Source organism: Lacerta agilis, chromosome 7 (assembly GCF_009819535.1).
Source record: "Lacerta agilis isolate rLacAgi1 chromosome 7, rLacAgi1.pri, whole genome shotgun sequence".
Taxonomy (NCBI): Eukaryota; Metazoa; Chordata; class Lepidosauria; order Squamata; family Lacertidae; genus Lacerta; species Lacerta agilis.
In genome coordinates, this window is record NC_046318.1 from 69156175 (window position 1) to 69175333 (window position 19159).

At 38.7% G+C, this 19159-nt stretch overlaps 1 protein-coding gene across 4 annotated transcripts in view; it reads right to left on the bottom strand.

The window, feature by feature from the left end:
* The window catches only part of CSMD3 (CUB and Sushi multiple domains 3), a 567871-nt gene that overhangs the window by 287884 nt on the left and 260828 nt on the right, over positions 1–19159 (bottom strand). For 2 of the 4 annotated variants that reach the window (XM_033155765.1, XM_033155766.1), the window contains exons 7-8: positions 17835–18152; positions 4028–4105 (exon numbers count right to left, since the gene is read on the bottom strand). In XM_033155765.1, coding sequence (XP_033011656.1) covers positions 4028–4105; positions 17835–18152 — 396 coding nt within the window. The remainder of the gene's footprint in view (positions 1–4027; positions 4106–17834; positions 18153–19159) is intronic. The other 2 variants (XM_033155768.1, XM_033155767.1) reach the window with 1 other exon arrangement.

The following is a 19159-nucleotide window of genomic DNA, read 5'->3' on the forward strand; positions in this document are numbered from 1 at the left end:
TTTGAAATTGATTTTTTGTTTTACATTTCATTTTATTCTTTTATTTTTTGTGATCTGGCCAGAGACTTTTGTGTCACATGTTCAGCCATAGAAATATACAGTGATATTGAACTGAGTCATACCCACGAGTTAGTCATGGCCATTGATTTCAGTGGGCCTATGCTGTGTATGATCTGGTTACGTACAACTCATAGTAAATAAATAAAATCACTAAGTGGCACTGGGCTTGAAGGTATCTGGGTGGGTTAAGAAGTTGCTGTCCCATTGCTGTTCTGTTCTTCTTGGACAGAAAGTAAAAACAAAACAAAATGACAACGTAAAAATATGATCCTGAGACAGGCAGGAAAACAGCTCTTCTTCCCCATGGGTTGAAGACTGCCTACAAATGTGAGGCCAAGATTCGGCACAGCACTAGCGTGCGCTAGTAAATAACATGTCAAGGCAAGTACAGCATGGATAATTGGGGTAGAGATTCCAAGACCTTTCTGTGCTTTTAGCTTAGTCCTAGGGACAGGAGATAGGGGGAGCCCTTAGTTAAAGAAACAGCAATAGCATGTAGATATAGCAAAGATAATATCTCAGGGCTTTATTTTTCTTCCCTTTCACATTTTAGCTAGCTATTCTGGATTATGCTTCAGTGTGGATAGCATACATCATCCTTGAAATACAGATTCTTGATGACCTCCAAGGCTTTCAGTAGCACCTATATGTGGATGTCGCTATACTATTCCCTTTTCCTCATGGATCTCTCTCCTTCTGACCAACCCAACATCCATATTATTTGCTTATATTATTGCCACATAAGGCTGCTCTACAAATTAACAAACATATATCGCACAAGTGTTTATTACAACCAGTATAGCCCAAGTTCTGAATAATGGGCTGCCCATAGGTTTGCAGACAACAATAATTACATCTGTTTGGAATCCAAATATTCTGAATGACCCTTACAAAATGGAATGGCTGACTGAACAAAATGTTGAATTAGAGCTAAAATTAACGTTTCATTGGTCTTTGCAATTGTAAGTACATGGAAGTTTCAAACTAATCCTCTCTTTAAAAAAAAAAAAAAGCTTGGTTAATGCCCATTTATCATATGTGGCACTGAACAGCTAACTAATCACTGTTTACAAAGTATTAAATGGTACAGCATTTTACTAAAATAAATTTTATGCATGAAGGTTTATATACGTTGCTAATTTGCTGCTAAAATTAGAACTGCCTGCCTATAGCTATTTTTGGCTTAAAATGCAAGCAGAATGTACATTCTGAACAGTACCTAGCAATCTATTGGCACCAAGTAAATGCTTCGCATTAATGGCAGAAGGAGGTACCTAATCACAGTAGTAGTAATCATAGGTATGGATGACCTTATCCAGTTCAGCACATCAAGGATGGATGTTAGTAGCAATGGCATCAGGTGAAAGTGTTAAATGTTGTATTAACATGACTTCAGTTTTAGTAGCAAAATAAATGTTACACAAGTTGATCAAGCCCATTCTCAGTTCATTTGTTGTTTCCTCGTGAAAAAGAAACGTTTTGTTTATTATATTATATTATCCTATTTCATGTTTCAAAATTGTTTCAGCCAACCCTTTTGGTTATGCAGAACCTTGAAAGTCAGTATCTATTTGTACCCTCCTGCATCCATGTGCTAAAAGGAAGGAAATAGTAGCAAAGGGTGAAACTTTTTCTCTTTCCTCACTACCATTCTGAAAATTTTACATCTTTCTTTTCTTTCCCCAATTTATTGAACCCCCCCTCAAATAGAGAACCAGTATGCCCAATGGTCGTTTGTTTAGACAACTGTATTTTATAGATTAAATAAGCAGTACTACAAATTGATTTGAAAAGAACACATGGCTTCACTGAAGTGTGAGTTCTGAAATTAATATTGGGAAAGTTGGGGAAGGCTACATTACAAAAAGTTCCAACCAGTCAGCGCAGAAAATAATGAACTATGTGGACCATTGATCTGATTCGTTCAAAATAATTCCAGGTGTTTCATAGTAAAAAAAAAATAGGCTTACTTTATTTCTTCTTTATAACAAAAAGTTGAATGGGCTTGGCTATGTAGGATACCTGATGCAGAAATTCCCCTGAATGTTCTCCCCATACTAACTACGTGAAGCCGATTCCAATGCAGTTTTTGCATATGACCAACACAAACAAAATCTGCCCGAGGCGCACACAAAATTCAACAAACGCCAATTTATCGATGAAGAACACTTGACATTAGTCAAAAGCCTGAGAAGTGAAGAAGAAACTCAGTGTGTACACATTTTTATGCATATAGTTCATATTGAAATGTTTCAAAAGTGGTTCTACTCTGAAAAGTGACTTAAAATGGCATACAGCTGATATTCTGCCTTTTCCAAGTACCAGTAATTTCTGCTGGTTTCAGGTGCTAAAATTAAATATATTGATAAACATTTCCTTTTATCTTCAGAATTTTGAGCACATTTGACACTGAATGATTACCTGCTAATGTTATGTCTACTTTTACTCTTGGTAACGGTAGAAGTAGACCCATGGTTATCCCTAATTTGCAAGTATCTGTGCTTAGAGAAACTCATTGCTTAAGGCCAGCAGACTGGCTAAGTCAAACCTGAATCTTCGCATGGCACTTCCTTAATAGGGACTGGTCAGTCATGTGGGTCAGAGAATGGTCTGAAAGTATTTGGATGCAATTCCGTCACTGGAGCTAAACAGGTCTGGCCCTGTAAAGCATGCAGTGACTGAAAATGGCAGATTGTGATCACACCATTTGCCACCAGCAATGAATCATATTAACCAGGTTGCTTGTGGATCCCCTACTCTCATCCCTGGTGATTGGCGCAGATTAGGAAAGACCTGGAAACAACCTGAAGACAGATTGTCTGTGGGCCTGGTGAAACATTGCAATAAATTCCCGCACTACTTTTTTGTACATTGGTAGAAATAAATTTTTAAAAATCCAAGAAAAAAAATAGTTCAGCCTGAAAATAGTTCAAGAGGCCTCCTCTGCTAGCTCAATGCTGGTTACTGAATACCAGTTGTTGTTGTCATTTTTTTTCTTCAGGCACACGAGATGCTGGACATAGAGCACCTTGCAACCATTTTGATTTGCCTTCAGTCACCGTCACTTAGCCAAATTTCTTGCTATATGGCACCAACACAAAGACAAATCAGAGTGAGGAAGGCTAGTGGGCAAGAAATACCTCCCTGTTTGCAGCCCATCCCCACTGCTGAAATTTCTTCCATCTCTGCAGCCTACAGACAGAATGATGAAGTTGACGTGGGGGTCACAATTTGGGCCAACTTTTTAATGTGTAGTTCATCGTGTTTTGTTGAAAGTATAAAGGACTTTGGCACTATGAGTAGGGGGAAAATCAGTTTAGGAAGGTATAAAGTTTATTTTATAGTATTTTACCATTTTCTTCTTCAGGTCAGAAAATAAGCATCTGTTTCTGATTAGTTGTCATACCCAGTTCATTCTCTAATCCAGAACCCCCACAACCCCACGCCCCATGGAACATAAATGGTTATTATATCTAGTTTATTATAGCTTTCATGCATTAATCTGCATTAATATTATATTAGTTAAAAATCATTATCCCCTTTTAATAAACTCTAGAAGGCCATTGTTCTAAGCACTCATTAGGGAATCAGTCGCTACAAATTTAGTTGAGGTTCCTACTGATAATACACTTTTATCTGAGAAGACATGTTTAGGGATTTCATGGACGAGTGCACATATTACTTTAAGTAATAGCCTACTGCTAGAAAAGGAGGGGGGAAACATTTGTAGAACTTCAAAATTTAAATTTGGAATATTCACAAAGAAAATTCACTGCAGTGATGCCACATCTGCATAAAGTCACTTCAGAGTACAATTACACTTTCACGTTCACCATGCATAGAATACATATTTAATACAGTTAAGTGCTTAGATAAATGTGAACAATATTGAAACACACACAAACAACACAGACAGCACAAACTTCACTCTTGCACTAGAAAAAGTAACAAAAAGGAGTACACTCACAGATAGAAAACTTGTTGCTGTTGTCTTTCCCTGGAAACAATTTAAATCCTCTAGATTTAAAATCTATGGCCTTTTTCACTAGTTAAGAAAACAAACAAAAACACATATCAGATAATACAGTCTAACAAGAGTTCATTTCAATTGACAGTTCTTTTTATCACGGAGGTGCAAATTAAGCATAATTGCCTTCAACAATATTGTGTACCCATAGAGAGAGAGAAAGAACAGAGTTCATTTTTTTTTTTTTTTTTACACAAAAGGCAGTATTTATATTATATAAAAGCATACAGGAACAAACAAATAGGAGTAACATTTTTTTTCCTGTAGTGAGTGTATGATGCCTCTTATGCAAAATTCTAAAACAAATTTAAATATTCCAGTTTCCATGTTCCACAACTGGTTTTGTGTAACTTTATTGTACCATTATGGAACCTGGAAAGCCAAGAGGTTCACAATAGTAGAGGTTCACAATAGTGTTTCCAAATCCCTGTCTCATTTAATGGGTATTTATTTCCCTTATTAAGTATCTGCTGTGATATTGTGTATGCTTTTAAAACACAAAATTGGAACACCTCCCATCCTGGAGCACAGTTTTGTATGGGCTCAAAATACATTCAGGAGGACACACAAGAAAGCCATCATCATTCCCCAAAATATTTGCTGACAGTGGTGTCAGTAAAGCAATGACAATATTGAATGAATCAATATGAGGTTAATTAATCTACCCTCCCTTCCCTCTTGCATCAATCTGTCTATCTCTGCACATTTAAGTTTAAGATCTGTAAAGTAATTTTGAACTTTGATGTGGCCAGAAAAAGAAAATTGCATCATTAGTAATATGGTCACAAAATTAGATCATGTAAGGATGGAAAGATAACCTATTTCCAACCTATCTGTATGGCAATCAGTTTCAGTATATTAAACTCTCAAAAGCCTATCACAGTAGACCAAAAAACCAAGGAGACTGTATCTGATTTTTTTACATTATGACTTGTAACAGAATGAACTATCTGAATAGTCCCTGTATGTTACCAGATTTCAGATTAGCACATCCTTGCAAATTTGCCCCAAGGAAGGATGAGTGAGGATACAATAAGATGTGGTCTAAGATATGTCAGAACAAGTGATGTTTCATTAGGTGGTGAAGTCAACCTCAGCCGATATCAGCTCAGATGGGATGGGCTTTCTGTTCACCTATTGGCATGTAAGACTGCAATCCTAACTGCACTTCCTTCCTTAATAAGCTTGTGCTGCATATTAACTAGGTGTAACCCTATTTTCTATTAAAATTGCAGGACCCCTATACCTAGTTACTTTGCCTAAGAAACCACTGGCTGCTAGCTTGCGAGGAAAGCTTCAAACAGGCATGACATTTAGTGATGACCCAACATAGCACCAGACAGATAGTCTTGCATACATATGGGGATCTTGAGTTTAAGGTCACTGTGTGGAAATATTGGCATAAAATCACCCTATGATTATCTTTCTAGAAGAGTTTTCTATAAGTATAGGACATATCCCACTATTTTGTAAATGCTGGGAGAGAGAGAGAGAAACTACAATGCGCTTCAAATTATTTTCCAAACGGCCCAATCCTACTGAGTTTAATGCGGCATGCTTCCACATATGAATATACAGGATTCCCAAAACCACAACAGAAATAACCATTTCGCTGTCATGAAGGCAGCCTATGTTTAATGCTAACTCACAGTCTGCCATATCATTCACTAGAACAGACTTCCCAGGTGCCATATGTCATCTGATAAGCATCATTATGACATCAGTAACTAATAACATTAAAAATGTGATTCTCCACTGCTTCTAATTGCGTTTTATTTACCTGTTTAAAAATATAGCTAGTTTTAGCTTCTAAATTCTCCTCGAAAAATCCCTGTATTTTTTAGCATGTAATACATTTTTAATCATTTCTTTCTTTCTTTTTTAAAAGTATATCATTTTGCAGCTGCTATGAAATAGCAGTGATGTAAAGAATATGAAAGGGAGAAACAAAGGGATAACAAGAAAGGAAGAAAGGGGTAAAAATGACAGAAGCAAAATAGTAGAGATGATTGCTTATTAATATAAATGGACATGAACCCGCCAAGTTGATTTCAACTGGCGAGTTAAGTATGTGCCCAAAATGAAATTCTATGTACTGGTACATTTACTTTGGAGCAAACCCCAATGAGCACAGGGGAATTTACTTCCAACGAATTAGATATGTAGGATTCCGCTGCACACTTGAAATCAACGTGGTTCAATAACGCTTGACATTGGTTGGATCATGCCCCAAGTTTAGTTTACACATATTTGCTTTCAATAATATGTAAATATTTGGAATTCAACAATGCAAAAAAGAGAATTATATATTGAGCATAGATGTATAAAACCACTGTATGATTAAAATAGTAGAGTAAGGTTTGGTTTTGAAGTAAATGGGAGAAAGAAAAAGAACAGATTGTGGCAGGAAGCCCAGAGAATACATAAAACCCCAAGCATAGTTTAATGAGTATTATTTTTCAAGTCTCTTGAGGTAGGAGGTGGGGGGTAAATCCTTTTTCTATGTTTCAATTATGTTTAATATATAATAATAACTAATTGAAGAAATACCTCACATTTTAAGAAAGAGAACCATTTGAGTAATTTCACAGTTTAAGGTGATCATGTTAATTAGTTTTCAAAGGCAAAACACTTCAAAAGCTCCCTGTCCTATGAAAATGGACAGTTCACAACTGTTATAAAAGAAAGCCAAATAATAAAATTTCACTCTCCACCCTCCAATTCCAGAGTATAATGATGATAGTTGCTGCAATAATTATGTGGCTTTATGTAGAGATAGCATGGACAGAATAATGAAGTATGGAAGTGGATGAAGGCTTTGATTGAAAATATTAAGTGACATTAATGGTTTTGTATAGTAGTCCATAAAAAATAGGCTTGGGGTTTGCTGGATTTCACACACACACACACACACACACTGACAGGAGCAGGTGTTTGGAGCGGGTCAGCAATAAATCACACAGATTAAGTGATGTTAACTCTTTATTAGATAAAAAAGTCCACTCAGGATTGCCAGGTCTAATGAGCACAGCAACTCTACCCAGGAGATCTTGCCCCTGTGAGGAAGTTGTGGAGTCCGAAGGACTGCCTTCCCGCAGCTGCCTAAGTCTCTGCCTCCCCCTGGGTCTTTCCTAAGCAATCTAATTTGCCTGTCTTTGCTGCTCCCTCTTCATACCTCTTCTGGTTCTGGAAGACCAGGGCGGGGAGCTTGTCACGGTAGGAGTGAGAGACTCCTTGGCTTCTTCACCAGCCTTACTTCTCTCTGCCTCTTGGACTCCCTCATCTCCTGCTTCAACTGCTGCTTCTGATTCTGGAATCCTCTCTGCCGCAGACTCTCCCTGCTCACTAAACCCTGTTACTTCTTCAGCTTCTGACGCCTCCTCCTCCCAGGTTTCTCCCTCTTCTGCCTCTGATCGCTATTCGACCACCAATCCCCAGGCTCTGACTTCTCCAGTTTGTTCCTTCCACCATTCCTCTGTGTCCAGCCAGTCTACCACACACACACAGACACACACACGACTAAGGAAGCTGTCCTACACTGACTCAAACCATTAGCTTATCTAACCTCAAAGACTCCACCATGACTGGCAGCTGCTCTTCAGGGTTTCAGACAGTAGCTCATTTCCAGGCCTAACCGGAGATGCCTGGGATTGAAACTGGGAACACTGGCATGAAAAGCATGTGCTCTACCACAGAGTACTGGAGTCATTCCCTCTAGTACTGTGGTACCTTGGTTCTCAAACTTAATCCGTTTCAGAAGTCCGTTCCAAAACCAAACCGTTCCAAAACCAAGGTGCGCTTTCCCAGAGAAAGTAATGCAAAATAGATTAATCTTTTCCAGACTTTTAAAAACAATCCCTAAAACAGCAATTTAACATGAATTTTACTATCTAACAAGACCATTGATCCATAAAGTGAAAGCAATAAACAATCACACAATCAATCAATCAATCAATCAGTAGCTGAAGAGCCGCAAAAACGCAAAATAAATAGCAAAAACAGAAGACCTCAGTGTAACTCTCAAAATGGAAGTTTAGCACTCAAATCGGAAGCGAAACACTAAAAATGGAGCACATTCAGCTTCCAAAAAAAGTTCGCAAACTGGAACACTTACTTCAAGGTTTGCAGTGTTTGGGTTTCAAGTTGTTTGAGTACTAAGGCGTTTGAGAACCAAGGTACTACTGTATGTATGTGCAATATAAGAGGGAAAAGAAGATATGATATACTGTGCATCATACAGTATATGTTCTGCACTTTTCCCAACCAAAATTGCTTCATTACATGGCAATATATTTAGCATCATGTTTTGCTTGAGCTCTATTGGTTGCTTGAATAAATATCTTTTCGGTCTGGCTTACAATCTGCACACGATATGATCTATCTCCCAATGATCTATCTCCCAATGATCTATCTCCCAATGATCTATCTCCCAATGTAGATGGTCATGTTCTAGAACAGATTAGTATTTTTCAAAATACCTAGGGTTGACATTCTATCGTACAATGTCATGGACCACTCATAGATCTGGTGCCCTTGAGGAACCACAAGTCAGTCTGTCTGCCATTCTGTGTTACTTCTTCGCCAAAGGGGGGCAGTATGTTCCACCTGCCATCAAAGTATTTAATGTCGAGACAGTTGCCCAATTACTGTACGTCTCCACTATCTGCAGTGGGGGACTAACATCTGAGCTAGGCTAAATTTTTGAGGGCCCTTCTCCAAATCCCCAGATGTTCCAAATACAGTCATACTGTTAGAAACTGGGAAATGCCCTCTACTGACAAGGTCTTAAGGTCAGTGTTTTTTAAACTGAGCACAGGGTTACTCCTACACATATCTCAGGATGAATACTTTAGCTGTTGTCCAAGCTTAATGCCCCAAAAGATGCTTCAATTGTTGTTATTTTTTTCCTGAGCCCTTCTCCTACATATGGGTTATGACACTGCTCTTATATCAGTAAAACAAAGACTGTGGGATATTACCTTCTGTGATCTGCAGGCCGGCTCATACCTGTTCAACAAGTACCATGAGGTATACAGTATGTCAGGTTATTTTACACAGCTGAATATTTAAGCAATGGCAGTTGCCAATTATTGTAGACTTTTAACTAAGGCTACACATAATGTGTTTTCCTCTGAAATGATCCAAGGTAGACTTGCTGGAGTCCTTTATTTTGCAAGATTATGTCCTTGTACTAACCAGGAAGTATAATGCATGAAGCACGTTCTCCTGTCCTGTAGACTATATAAGCAGGGCCGACAACATTTGATTAATTCACTATTGACGAATCTTCCAGGTAAATCTGCCCAATTCTATGCCAAGCTCCTACTAGACAATAAGATTCCCTGTGTGACTGGGTGTTGCCAAGTTTGTCTGAGGTGGTCAGGATAAAAGATCAATCTGTATTAGATCCAAGTCAGAAACAAGCATAGTCTTATGATATGTCCTAGCAGTCTGTGTGCTTTTAATGGATTTCACATGCACTGAATTTTGTCTCATGAGTCTTTGGACTGCAATAAAGAATTTATTATTTAGGCAGGTTATAACTCTGCCACTGAAATCAATGGGATTTTATTTGTGCTTCGAGCCCCAAAACACCTCCCCCATAGAAATAAAGACAAAGTGACTCAGAGTTAAATTTGAATATTGATGGACATATTTTGGCCACAACTTAATTGAAAAAAGTCCCAGAAGTGTGACTGGTATTGGCTTAGGCATTGATATTAACTATTCAGGCTCCTGTCCGCCCAACAAGCAGCCTGGAAGGGTAAACAACCAGCAGAGGGAGCTCCGTAAATGCGTATTGACTGGGCTCACTCCCCCCGCCCCGGAGTCTCCAGGTCCTGGTATGGCCCTTATCCTATCAGGGTTTCGGACAAAACCCCAGGCACCCAGATTCCTTTAATGGAATACCCTTGAATTGGAGGGGCAGGCGATGGCAAGACCTCACCTCCCCAAATTCCCCCTCCCCCGCCAATGCCTAACCCCCAATCCTTACAAAGTTGTGACGATTGCTAAGGAGTAGGCAAAAACCAAATGGCCACAGCCAATTTGCCACAATGGAAAAAAAATCCTACTCGGCCCCTGTCACAAAACAGACGACCAACCGAAGTCCAAAGCAAGGCCATAGATTACCTGAATTTATGGGTGGGTGGGTCATTATTTATTATTTAGGCAGGTTATAACTCTGCCACTGAAATCAATGGGATTTTATTTGTGGCCAAGCATGCACTGTGACACAATGGGTCTGGCTGTTAACCAGGAGGTTGTCCACCCAGAGATGGCTGTGGGCAAGATTCCTATGTGGCAGGTTACCTCCCAACTCTACAGTTCTATGAGTCTATGATTCTATGAAAGCATATATAACACAAATAGAAACACGCAAAGCTAATTTAGAAAATATAGTGCAAGAGGTACAGAGGGAGAGAAATGAAAACTACAGAATGTGGCTGCAAGCTTATTTCTGCCCTGATCATGTTCTGCTGCACTATGAAATTTATTTATTTTTTGCTCATGCTCATTAATGGTTTATTAATCTTATTTAAATTGATAACAAGCAAGAAATCTAACAATATTAGATTATTACTAACCTGATTCCTTTCCACCCAACCAAATGTAGCCCCCATACTCAAAGAAACAAAAACTGAAATGGATTTTTTTTTATAAAAAAACAACAACAACAAAGGAAACTGAAAGTATGTAAGAATATAGGAACAGATAATTTAAGTAGAGCTATGCTTACTTAGACAATACAAAGTTAGATCTTTCAGACAATACTGCTTCCCCCCCCCCCCGTGCATGGTCTGTTATACCAAAAGGTTTAACAAGGTTGTGGACTTCCTTGGAGGTTTTTAAGTAGAGGTTGGAGATGGCCATCTGTCATGGATGCTTTAGCTAAGATCATTGCAGGGGGTTGGACTAGATGGCCCTTGGGGTCCCTTCCAAAATATGATTCGATGATTCTAATATCAAGGATCATATCCAATGTTGCACAAGCAGACTTGTTCTTGTGCAATGGAATTTCCCCTTCTCCCCCCCCACCAGCTCCCCATATTGTACCAAAATCTGCTTTGGAGGGAAGGAATTACTAGGAAGCACCTTATTCCTTGGATATTTGGTTGTTTTCTTATTATATTGTACTAAGGTCCTGAACCGCCATCATTGTGTGGGGAATTACTGGATCTTTTCTCTGATGCTTGTAAAAAATGATTATAACATGCTTGGAAAAAGGATTATAACATTTTCATTAACAACAACAACAAGGTATCCTTGAATATCACTCTGGAAGCAACGCTCCAATAACTGATTGCCCTCATTTGGCAAATAAATAGTTTGGCCAGTCAAAGCAGAGATGAGCATCAAAGAAATGAGCAACTGCTCAGCAGGTGTATCAACTGTCTAGCAACCCCTTTATCATATGCAAATAGCCCATTGAACCTCTGTTGCCGGTTCCCTCTGTGAATATTGCAACAAGCTTCATACTGCGTTATTCATTTATTAAAATATTTATAATTTACATTTTGAGGGGGGAAATGTTTTTTTAAAAATCATTTAAATAGATTTCTAAATGAAAGATTTTGTGCTGATTTTTTTTTTAAAAAAAATCCAAGGCAGACTTAACGTAATGAGAGAGTGGATTTTCTGAAAATCTCCATGTCAAGTTTACCTGAACAGATTTTTTTTTTTCTAATTCCCATCTCGCTCCTTGATCTCAACAATACTTGCATTTGACTTATTTTAATTTTGGTTAATTTAACTTCTTCTTTATTTTTAGATTTCGTAAAGATTTTATTTACACTTAAGATGTATTAAAAATGGTTATAAATTGTTATATAAACAAAAAAAGTAGTATTTATACCAGTTCCACTAAAATGGACAATTCTCACATATTTTATCCATTATTTTACACATTACTATATGCATAATATTATGCAAATATACAAGATATGTAAAGTAACTAGCACGTAATGATATACATAGAACAACTGTTTAAAAATAGTTATCTGTTAATACTGCAGATATATAGCACCTCATGAGGCTTGACTCCAATGTGTGTTATACATATAATATACATATTTTGGTGTTTAATTTTGCATACAGTTAGGCTTTATTCAGGGAAAAAAACCCAACAATGGCTTGAATGTAAGTGGCCACTTGATGCAAGAAGCATTTTGAGATAGGCAAGGCTGGATTAGGTCAGAGCCACAAAATTCCATATGTAAATCTTATTAAAATAGAGTTTCCCCCTCTCTCTGTGTGTGTAAGTAAGTAAGTAAGTACGTAACAAAAAATATCAAGCCATGTACCCCACATGATAACATCTCTGAAATTATCATATAGTCACAATCCGAAATTAAAATGTATATTTACGGGGCAGTCTATTACAATGCTTGACCATGTATTGATCCAATTATATCTCTCCCATTACTTTTTTTTTTAATAGCAAATAAATAAATAAATAACTTTCTAAATATAATGCACAAAATATTCAGTAACATGGCTCAGATGAAAACTAATCCAATTCTGTTCAATACAGCTAGAATCATGTTGCACATGATTTCTCCCCCTATACTGATTTGGCTAATACTCAGCTCTTCTTATGAATCAAGCATATTCGAATTTGATATAGAACTTTGTAATATACATTTCCTCTTTCTTTTCTTCTTTATTCCCTTCCTTTCCTTATATTTTCTTTTTTTATCTTTTAGATTAGTATAATTTTTATTGAATCTTTTGCAGAAAACATTCAATAAAAACTGATTATTAAAAATGCACCTCTTTACTCAGGATATTTGTTATAAATTCAGATTAAGATTGCTATTTTTGAGATTTTTTTGGGGGGGGGGATTGTAAACCTCCCCTCCACCAGGGCGAAGTGGTGAAGGGCAGCCTATAAGTAAAACCAAAACCAAAAAAGCCAGTAAACGGATGGAGAAAACATGCTGGCCCCCACGCCCCCCACGTGATTACTTTTGTAGAAATCTGAATGTCGAAATAGTTGTGTGGGCAAATGAGGCTAAGAAAAGTTATGACTGAGAATGGTTCAACAACAGTAGTAGCCAAGGAAATAAAAGGCACCAAAAATGAACCACCAGTTACATATTTCAGCAAGTAGATCTCCTGTATAAAATATGCTTCTTCTTCTTCTTCTTCTTCTTCTTATTATTATTTTAAAGTGATATATTTGGAAAAACTTTATAATGCCCACCTATAAATCCTGGTACAGCATCAAACCTTTTTAAAAAACAAAAACAAAAAAACAACAGAATATCTGATGCTTCTTTCTCTGCTGGCTGGGGCAAGTAGCATTTAAGGAGCATTTCATCCTCTGCCTTGTACAGTAAGCAGTACTCATTCCTTTCTTGATTTCATACAGAAAGAAACTGGCAAATGACTAGCAATAAAACAGACCAAAAAAGAGGGAAGAGAGAGAACTCTTGCTTTGCTTGTCATCTTTCTTTAAGAAATGGAAGGGCATCACATTTGTCACGCCGCACCAGTTCAGCAGTCCATTTAATCCTATTTTGTCTCTGTGCAAGGTTATACACATGTAATTATCAAGAATTCTGCACACAAGAATTCTCTTCCTAATCCTATCAGCGTGTGGTTGATTTCTTGCTCAGAGCATGAATGTTTTCTCTTGTGTTTGTTTCTATAATTTTATCTATTTCTAGAGGAAGAGAAAAAGAACTACAGTTGAATACAGCTGCATTTTCATATTTAAGACTCACAAAACACCAGAGGCATAGCAGGCGGGGGGCGGGGGAGGGGGGAGGGAGACTGCCGCCCTGGGCACAGTTTTTTTTTGGGGGGGTGGAGGTTACACATCCCTCACAACACCCTGCCCTGTGAGCTTTTGCATCCTTCTCATGGTGTTCTGCAGCTGGAGGGCACCATGAGAAGGACACAACAGCCCTCGGTGCCCAGTGAGCCCAACCCTGCTTTGAGCCCTGTCCTGTTGTGTCCTTCTCGTACCACCCTCCAGCTGGAAGGCACCATTAAACGGATGCAACAACTCGCGGTGCCCTTTGAGCCCTGCACCATTTTAGCAAGTCTCACAAAGTGATGCTAGACTCATAGGACACTGTGAGTGTGCTCCTCAAAGCAGGGTGCCACCACCCATGTCAGCTGGCCATGGTCCCCACTGCGCGGTTGGCCAGTCGGTGCAGTGTGACCCCGCTTTGCTCCAGTGGCTGGGGGTCATTCTGGAGGTGCACTGCACCCACCCGCCCAAGCACTAGCAGGGAACGCTCCGTCACTGCTTAACACATGCATGCTATCCCTAGAAATTCCTTTACTTCTTAATGACACACGTGTAAAATGCTGTGGAAATGCTCTACGTTGTTCTAACCCAGCGTTTCCCAAACTTGGGTCTCGAACTGTTTTTGGACTACAGTTCCCATCACCCCTGACCACTACTCTTGCTAGCTAAGGATGATGGGAGTTGTAGTCCAAAAAAAGCTGGTGACCCAAGTTTGGGAAACCTGGTTCTAACCAACAGTCACTAGTTTCTGACCACTTGTTTATGCACCAGGTGCCAATATGATAAAGTGATGGATTTGGACCAAGGAAACTCAAGCCTGAATCCCTGTTTCGCCAATCACTCTCCTTCGAGCGACGAGCTAACCTACTTCACAGGATTGGTGTGAGGCTAAAAATGGAGTAATTTCAATCTACACTATCTTTCAGAATGGAAAGGATGCAAATGAAACAATCTAATCTAAATGCGCACAGTATTTATATATGAGTTTGCCTCACAGCCTGTACCAACACAACCAACATACAGCACAAATGTGTTCTGAGGCTACATTACCATTTTATATAATAAAAGCATTAAATAGATAATTTGGGTTGTATCCAGGGGTGTCCATGCATAAGCAGAATGGATTTCTTGCACAGCAGGACTCACCCTTCATCTCTTCCCCATCTTTAGCATCTTAATAATCATATAAATAATTTTCCTACTTTGTTCAGGGTCTAACTGTGCGGCATTTGTAAGTTCACAGATTATGGCCCAGAGCAGGGAGAGCCAATTGGTGGCCTTTGGATGCCATTGGATTATAACTCCCATCATCCCTGACCACTGAACATGCTGGCTGAGGCTGAATCAGAGTCCGACAACCTTTGGAGGGCACCTCAAAAATAATTCCCAATACTGAAGAGAATGGGGAAAATACAATCCTGCAGAGCTATATTAATGTTGTACACTGCCCTGGGATATTTTGATAAAGGGCCAGAGCTTCCCCCCCCCCCAGCCAGAACTCAATGCTAGAAAAATAGCATTGTAAAGGGCAGTATATAAATTGAATAAATAATAATGATACATAATAGCCCTTCAGAAGTTTGTGAATTGTCATTGAGTATTTTGTTTTGTTTTGTTTTTCATTTGGTTGTGTGTGTGTGTGTGTGTGTGTGTGTTACATTTAAACTTGAATGCAGTATAATGAAACAAAATATTTGGTATTGTTTGGAGGGTGCCTACATTGCCAGGAAAGACAACTGTGAAAGTCCTCTGTGCAGGGATCAACAGTCAGGACCCACCATATGCTTACACAGAGAGAACGTTCCAGCTATCATTGACATGCATCCACTGGGATGGAAACCCCTGTGGCAAAAATCTGTTAAGGAATTAAACTAACAGAGAAGTTAAGGGAGAGGCGGGGGGAAACAGAACATTAAAGGTGGAATTTAGCAGAACCAGTGTAACAGAATTATTAACTCAGCCCAAAAAAACAGAGGCAAAGATGTGTCTGCATATTGTACTATAAGAGAATGAACATAGAGTTGTGGGCATGACACAATCAATGTCTCCCACTCAAAGTCTAGCAGCCAGGTCCCTAAATACATGTATGCTAACATTTTCAGATTATAAATCTGCATACTTTTCTTTTATAAAACAACACAATGCTAAATACCTTAAATCAGTAAAATCAGCACATAAGATGCAGCAGCTAAAACAAGAATCTTGAAAAGAAAAGAGAGCAGGAATGTAGAGATTCCACAGAAGATAAAGGAAAAGTTGCAAATATATGGTACCACCAAAGCCAAATGTCCAGACAGAGGTGACAGGAAGCCATAAACTTCTTAAAATTAAAGTAACAGAAATGGCAGTAGTTAATGGTCAGAAAAAGGCATATCGTGCAAGCATTTTTACATGGTATAAAGCTACTGAAGAACTCTATCCTCTAGAACTGTTCTCTATCTGCTCCTTGAATAGTACACCATTTATCGTATTTGGCATTATTATATATTTACATACATACATACACATTCCACTTTCATAGAGTTGGATCCAGAGTTAAGCACAAATAATGGGGTTGAAGGAAGCTGATTTCCCTGCTACTAAGTCCCATGGCAGTCTTCCAGACTCAAAAACTGTTCTTCAAGAGGGTTGGGGCCCATCTGTGGTTTGTGCAACTGGAAGAATGCAGTCCGCCCCCCCCCCCCCAAGAATCAGGCAAAGGCAACTTCTACAAGTTAGAATTCTGCTAGTGGAAGGTGCCTCTGCATGATTTGGGGCCATCCCCTTTCCCTATATGCCCTCTAGTCCATAGCTCACCCCATCCAGCAGGGTCCCCTGAACCCAGTGAGCATTTCTGGTTGGCTAGAAGGGACTGTTGCAGGGAAAACGGAGTGGCAAAGTCAACTTCCACCAGCCCCATCACCCATGTTTAACTTTGGATCCAACCCATTCAAACATGGATTATATTCTACTGGGGAAAGAGACTTCTCAGTAGTAGTGCCATGACTATGGTATGCATTTCCCAGGAAGGCGTATTGGGTTCAATTTCAGTGCCTGCCAAATGGTTTTTGTTTTTTGTTTAATTTCTCGGGACTTTTAATTTGACCTGTTTATATCTCTGCTAATGACTTTATGCTGCTTGTAAACTGTTGTTTTAGGGTGTTGCTCAATTGTTGCATTTTTACTTTCTGTTATAGGCTGTCCTAATAATTTATTTTGCAAACCAAGGTAAAAATACATACAAAAGATTTAAAATTATGGGATCATTCCCATAAAACCTATTTTTAGATCAGGCTGTACCATTTCCTTTAGTTAAAAATTAAATATTTTACCTTTGTTATTTTACATTTTAAATAATGCATATTTAACTTAAATGGCACTGCACTTCCATAGTATTTTTAATATTGTGATTCTTGGAATAATCTTAAGAATAAGGAAGCATTTTCTGAAGCTGTTCAGTTCTGAGGCTGTATTAAGAAATGGTCGGTTCTTTGCTTCCTTCATTAAGGAGCATAACGGGGCAAGTTAAAACTGCTGTAAGTTTATATGACAAACTGAACAGCACTATGTTATTGCCATTTCCATTTCAGTATCTCTCTTACTCTGCCAAATTTACAAAAGTATTATATAATTTGAAACTGACCCTATTTGCTTGAACAGAGTCAGTTCCCCCAATATGGCTGCCATATGGCATCCACTTCATGGCTTATTGTCTGTACAATAAGCTAATTTTCTGTGGCCTTGATGTGGAAGCTGTCTTCATCCAATATGAACATCTACCCTACTTTTTAGACGGACACCTGGATTTCTAGACACAGATCCAGAGTCCCAGTAGCATTTAGTACTCCATTTCCTAGACCCTGAATGCTGATCTCATCATCTTTCATACTCTATCCTTTCCTACCCTTTCATTTAGGGAACTGGGGGACAGGAGTGGGGGAGAATTAGTGTAGGCAACACATCTATGGCTGTAGACTAAATGGGCACAAGAAAAATAACATCCAATACCTCTATGTGTAACAACTGCAAGCTCTTTAGGTCTTTCTATCTGCTCAGCATTTCTTGGCCGTCTTCTTGTACTTTGGGTAATTGCTGGTTGAAGGGAGAGCGACTCCTTGGAAGTGGTGAGTTCCACATCTGATTTTCTGAGATTCACAGCTTGGACTCGCTGCTCTTCGGAAACTCTAGGGCTGGTGACAGTAGTAACACTGGATACAGTAACATCATCAGATGTGCTAGCAACCGTAATATCACCAGCAGTTGCCGCAATATCCTCCTCTAACTCACCAGTGCAGGCAGTTTGGGTCAAAGTGGAAGAAGAAGAACCTGTGGGACACACAGTAGCACTGGATGCTAACTTTTTTTCTTTGGAATTGTGTATTCTTTTCTTTTCTTTTTCTTTTTTTGCTCAGTTAAATCAGATAAAACGTCCCTTTGTTTGCCACATTAAAGACACTGGCAAGAGGCAACTCAACTGCTGTTTATTTAAAATAAAATCTGCTGTACTCAAGAGAACATATTTGCACATCGGTAAGCAGAATGTACCTACAACCATAGCACTCACAAAGCACATTTAATGGAAAAAGGTGACCAAAAAAAGAACACAATGCAGTATTTATTAGTGGTACTCGTAGGTCGGCAACAGGTTGGACTTTTATCACTCATTGTCAAATTCATCATATATATATGGCAATTAAGTACGCATGGATAAACCAATATGACACATAATAGCCAGCGAGGTCTTAAAAATAATGAACAATAGTACTCATATTTTAACTGAACTGGTATTCGCAACTTTAAGAATAATTAATTGAATGCAAACTTATCTGTCCCCCTTTTAGAGTTACATACCTGAAGTTTTTTTGTACTTAAAATGATGTATATAAAACTATGGGTATAATCCTTCGTTGTGAGCCAACGCATGAAGGGATCCACACAAGGCTCAACCAACTCATGTTAATTCCTTCCACTCTTCTCAGGATATATGCAAGGGTGCTTGCATAGGGAGTGCCTAAGGGCAGTTGGGCAGATGAGAGGGCTGGACTAAAGCAAGCAGGGAATGTCAAGAGCTTGCAGCCAGGCTACGACCGAGGAGTAAACAGCTCCGGAAATGCTAGAGAGGCGACTTCATGAGGATTATGCACCATGCACCCCCATCTTTTGACAAAACTGTTTAAGCTGCTCAGCAGAAAATAGAAATGAGGACTGAGCTGTAGTCTAAATACAACAGAGTCCTCTCATGTAAGTAGATCTGGTATAAAAAGTGTATAGTCTGCATGTGATATAAAATCTTTCTCTCACCCTCAAATTATTTTTCATAGCATATAATTACT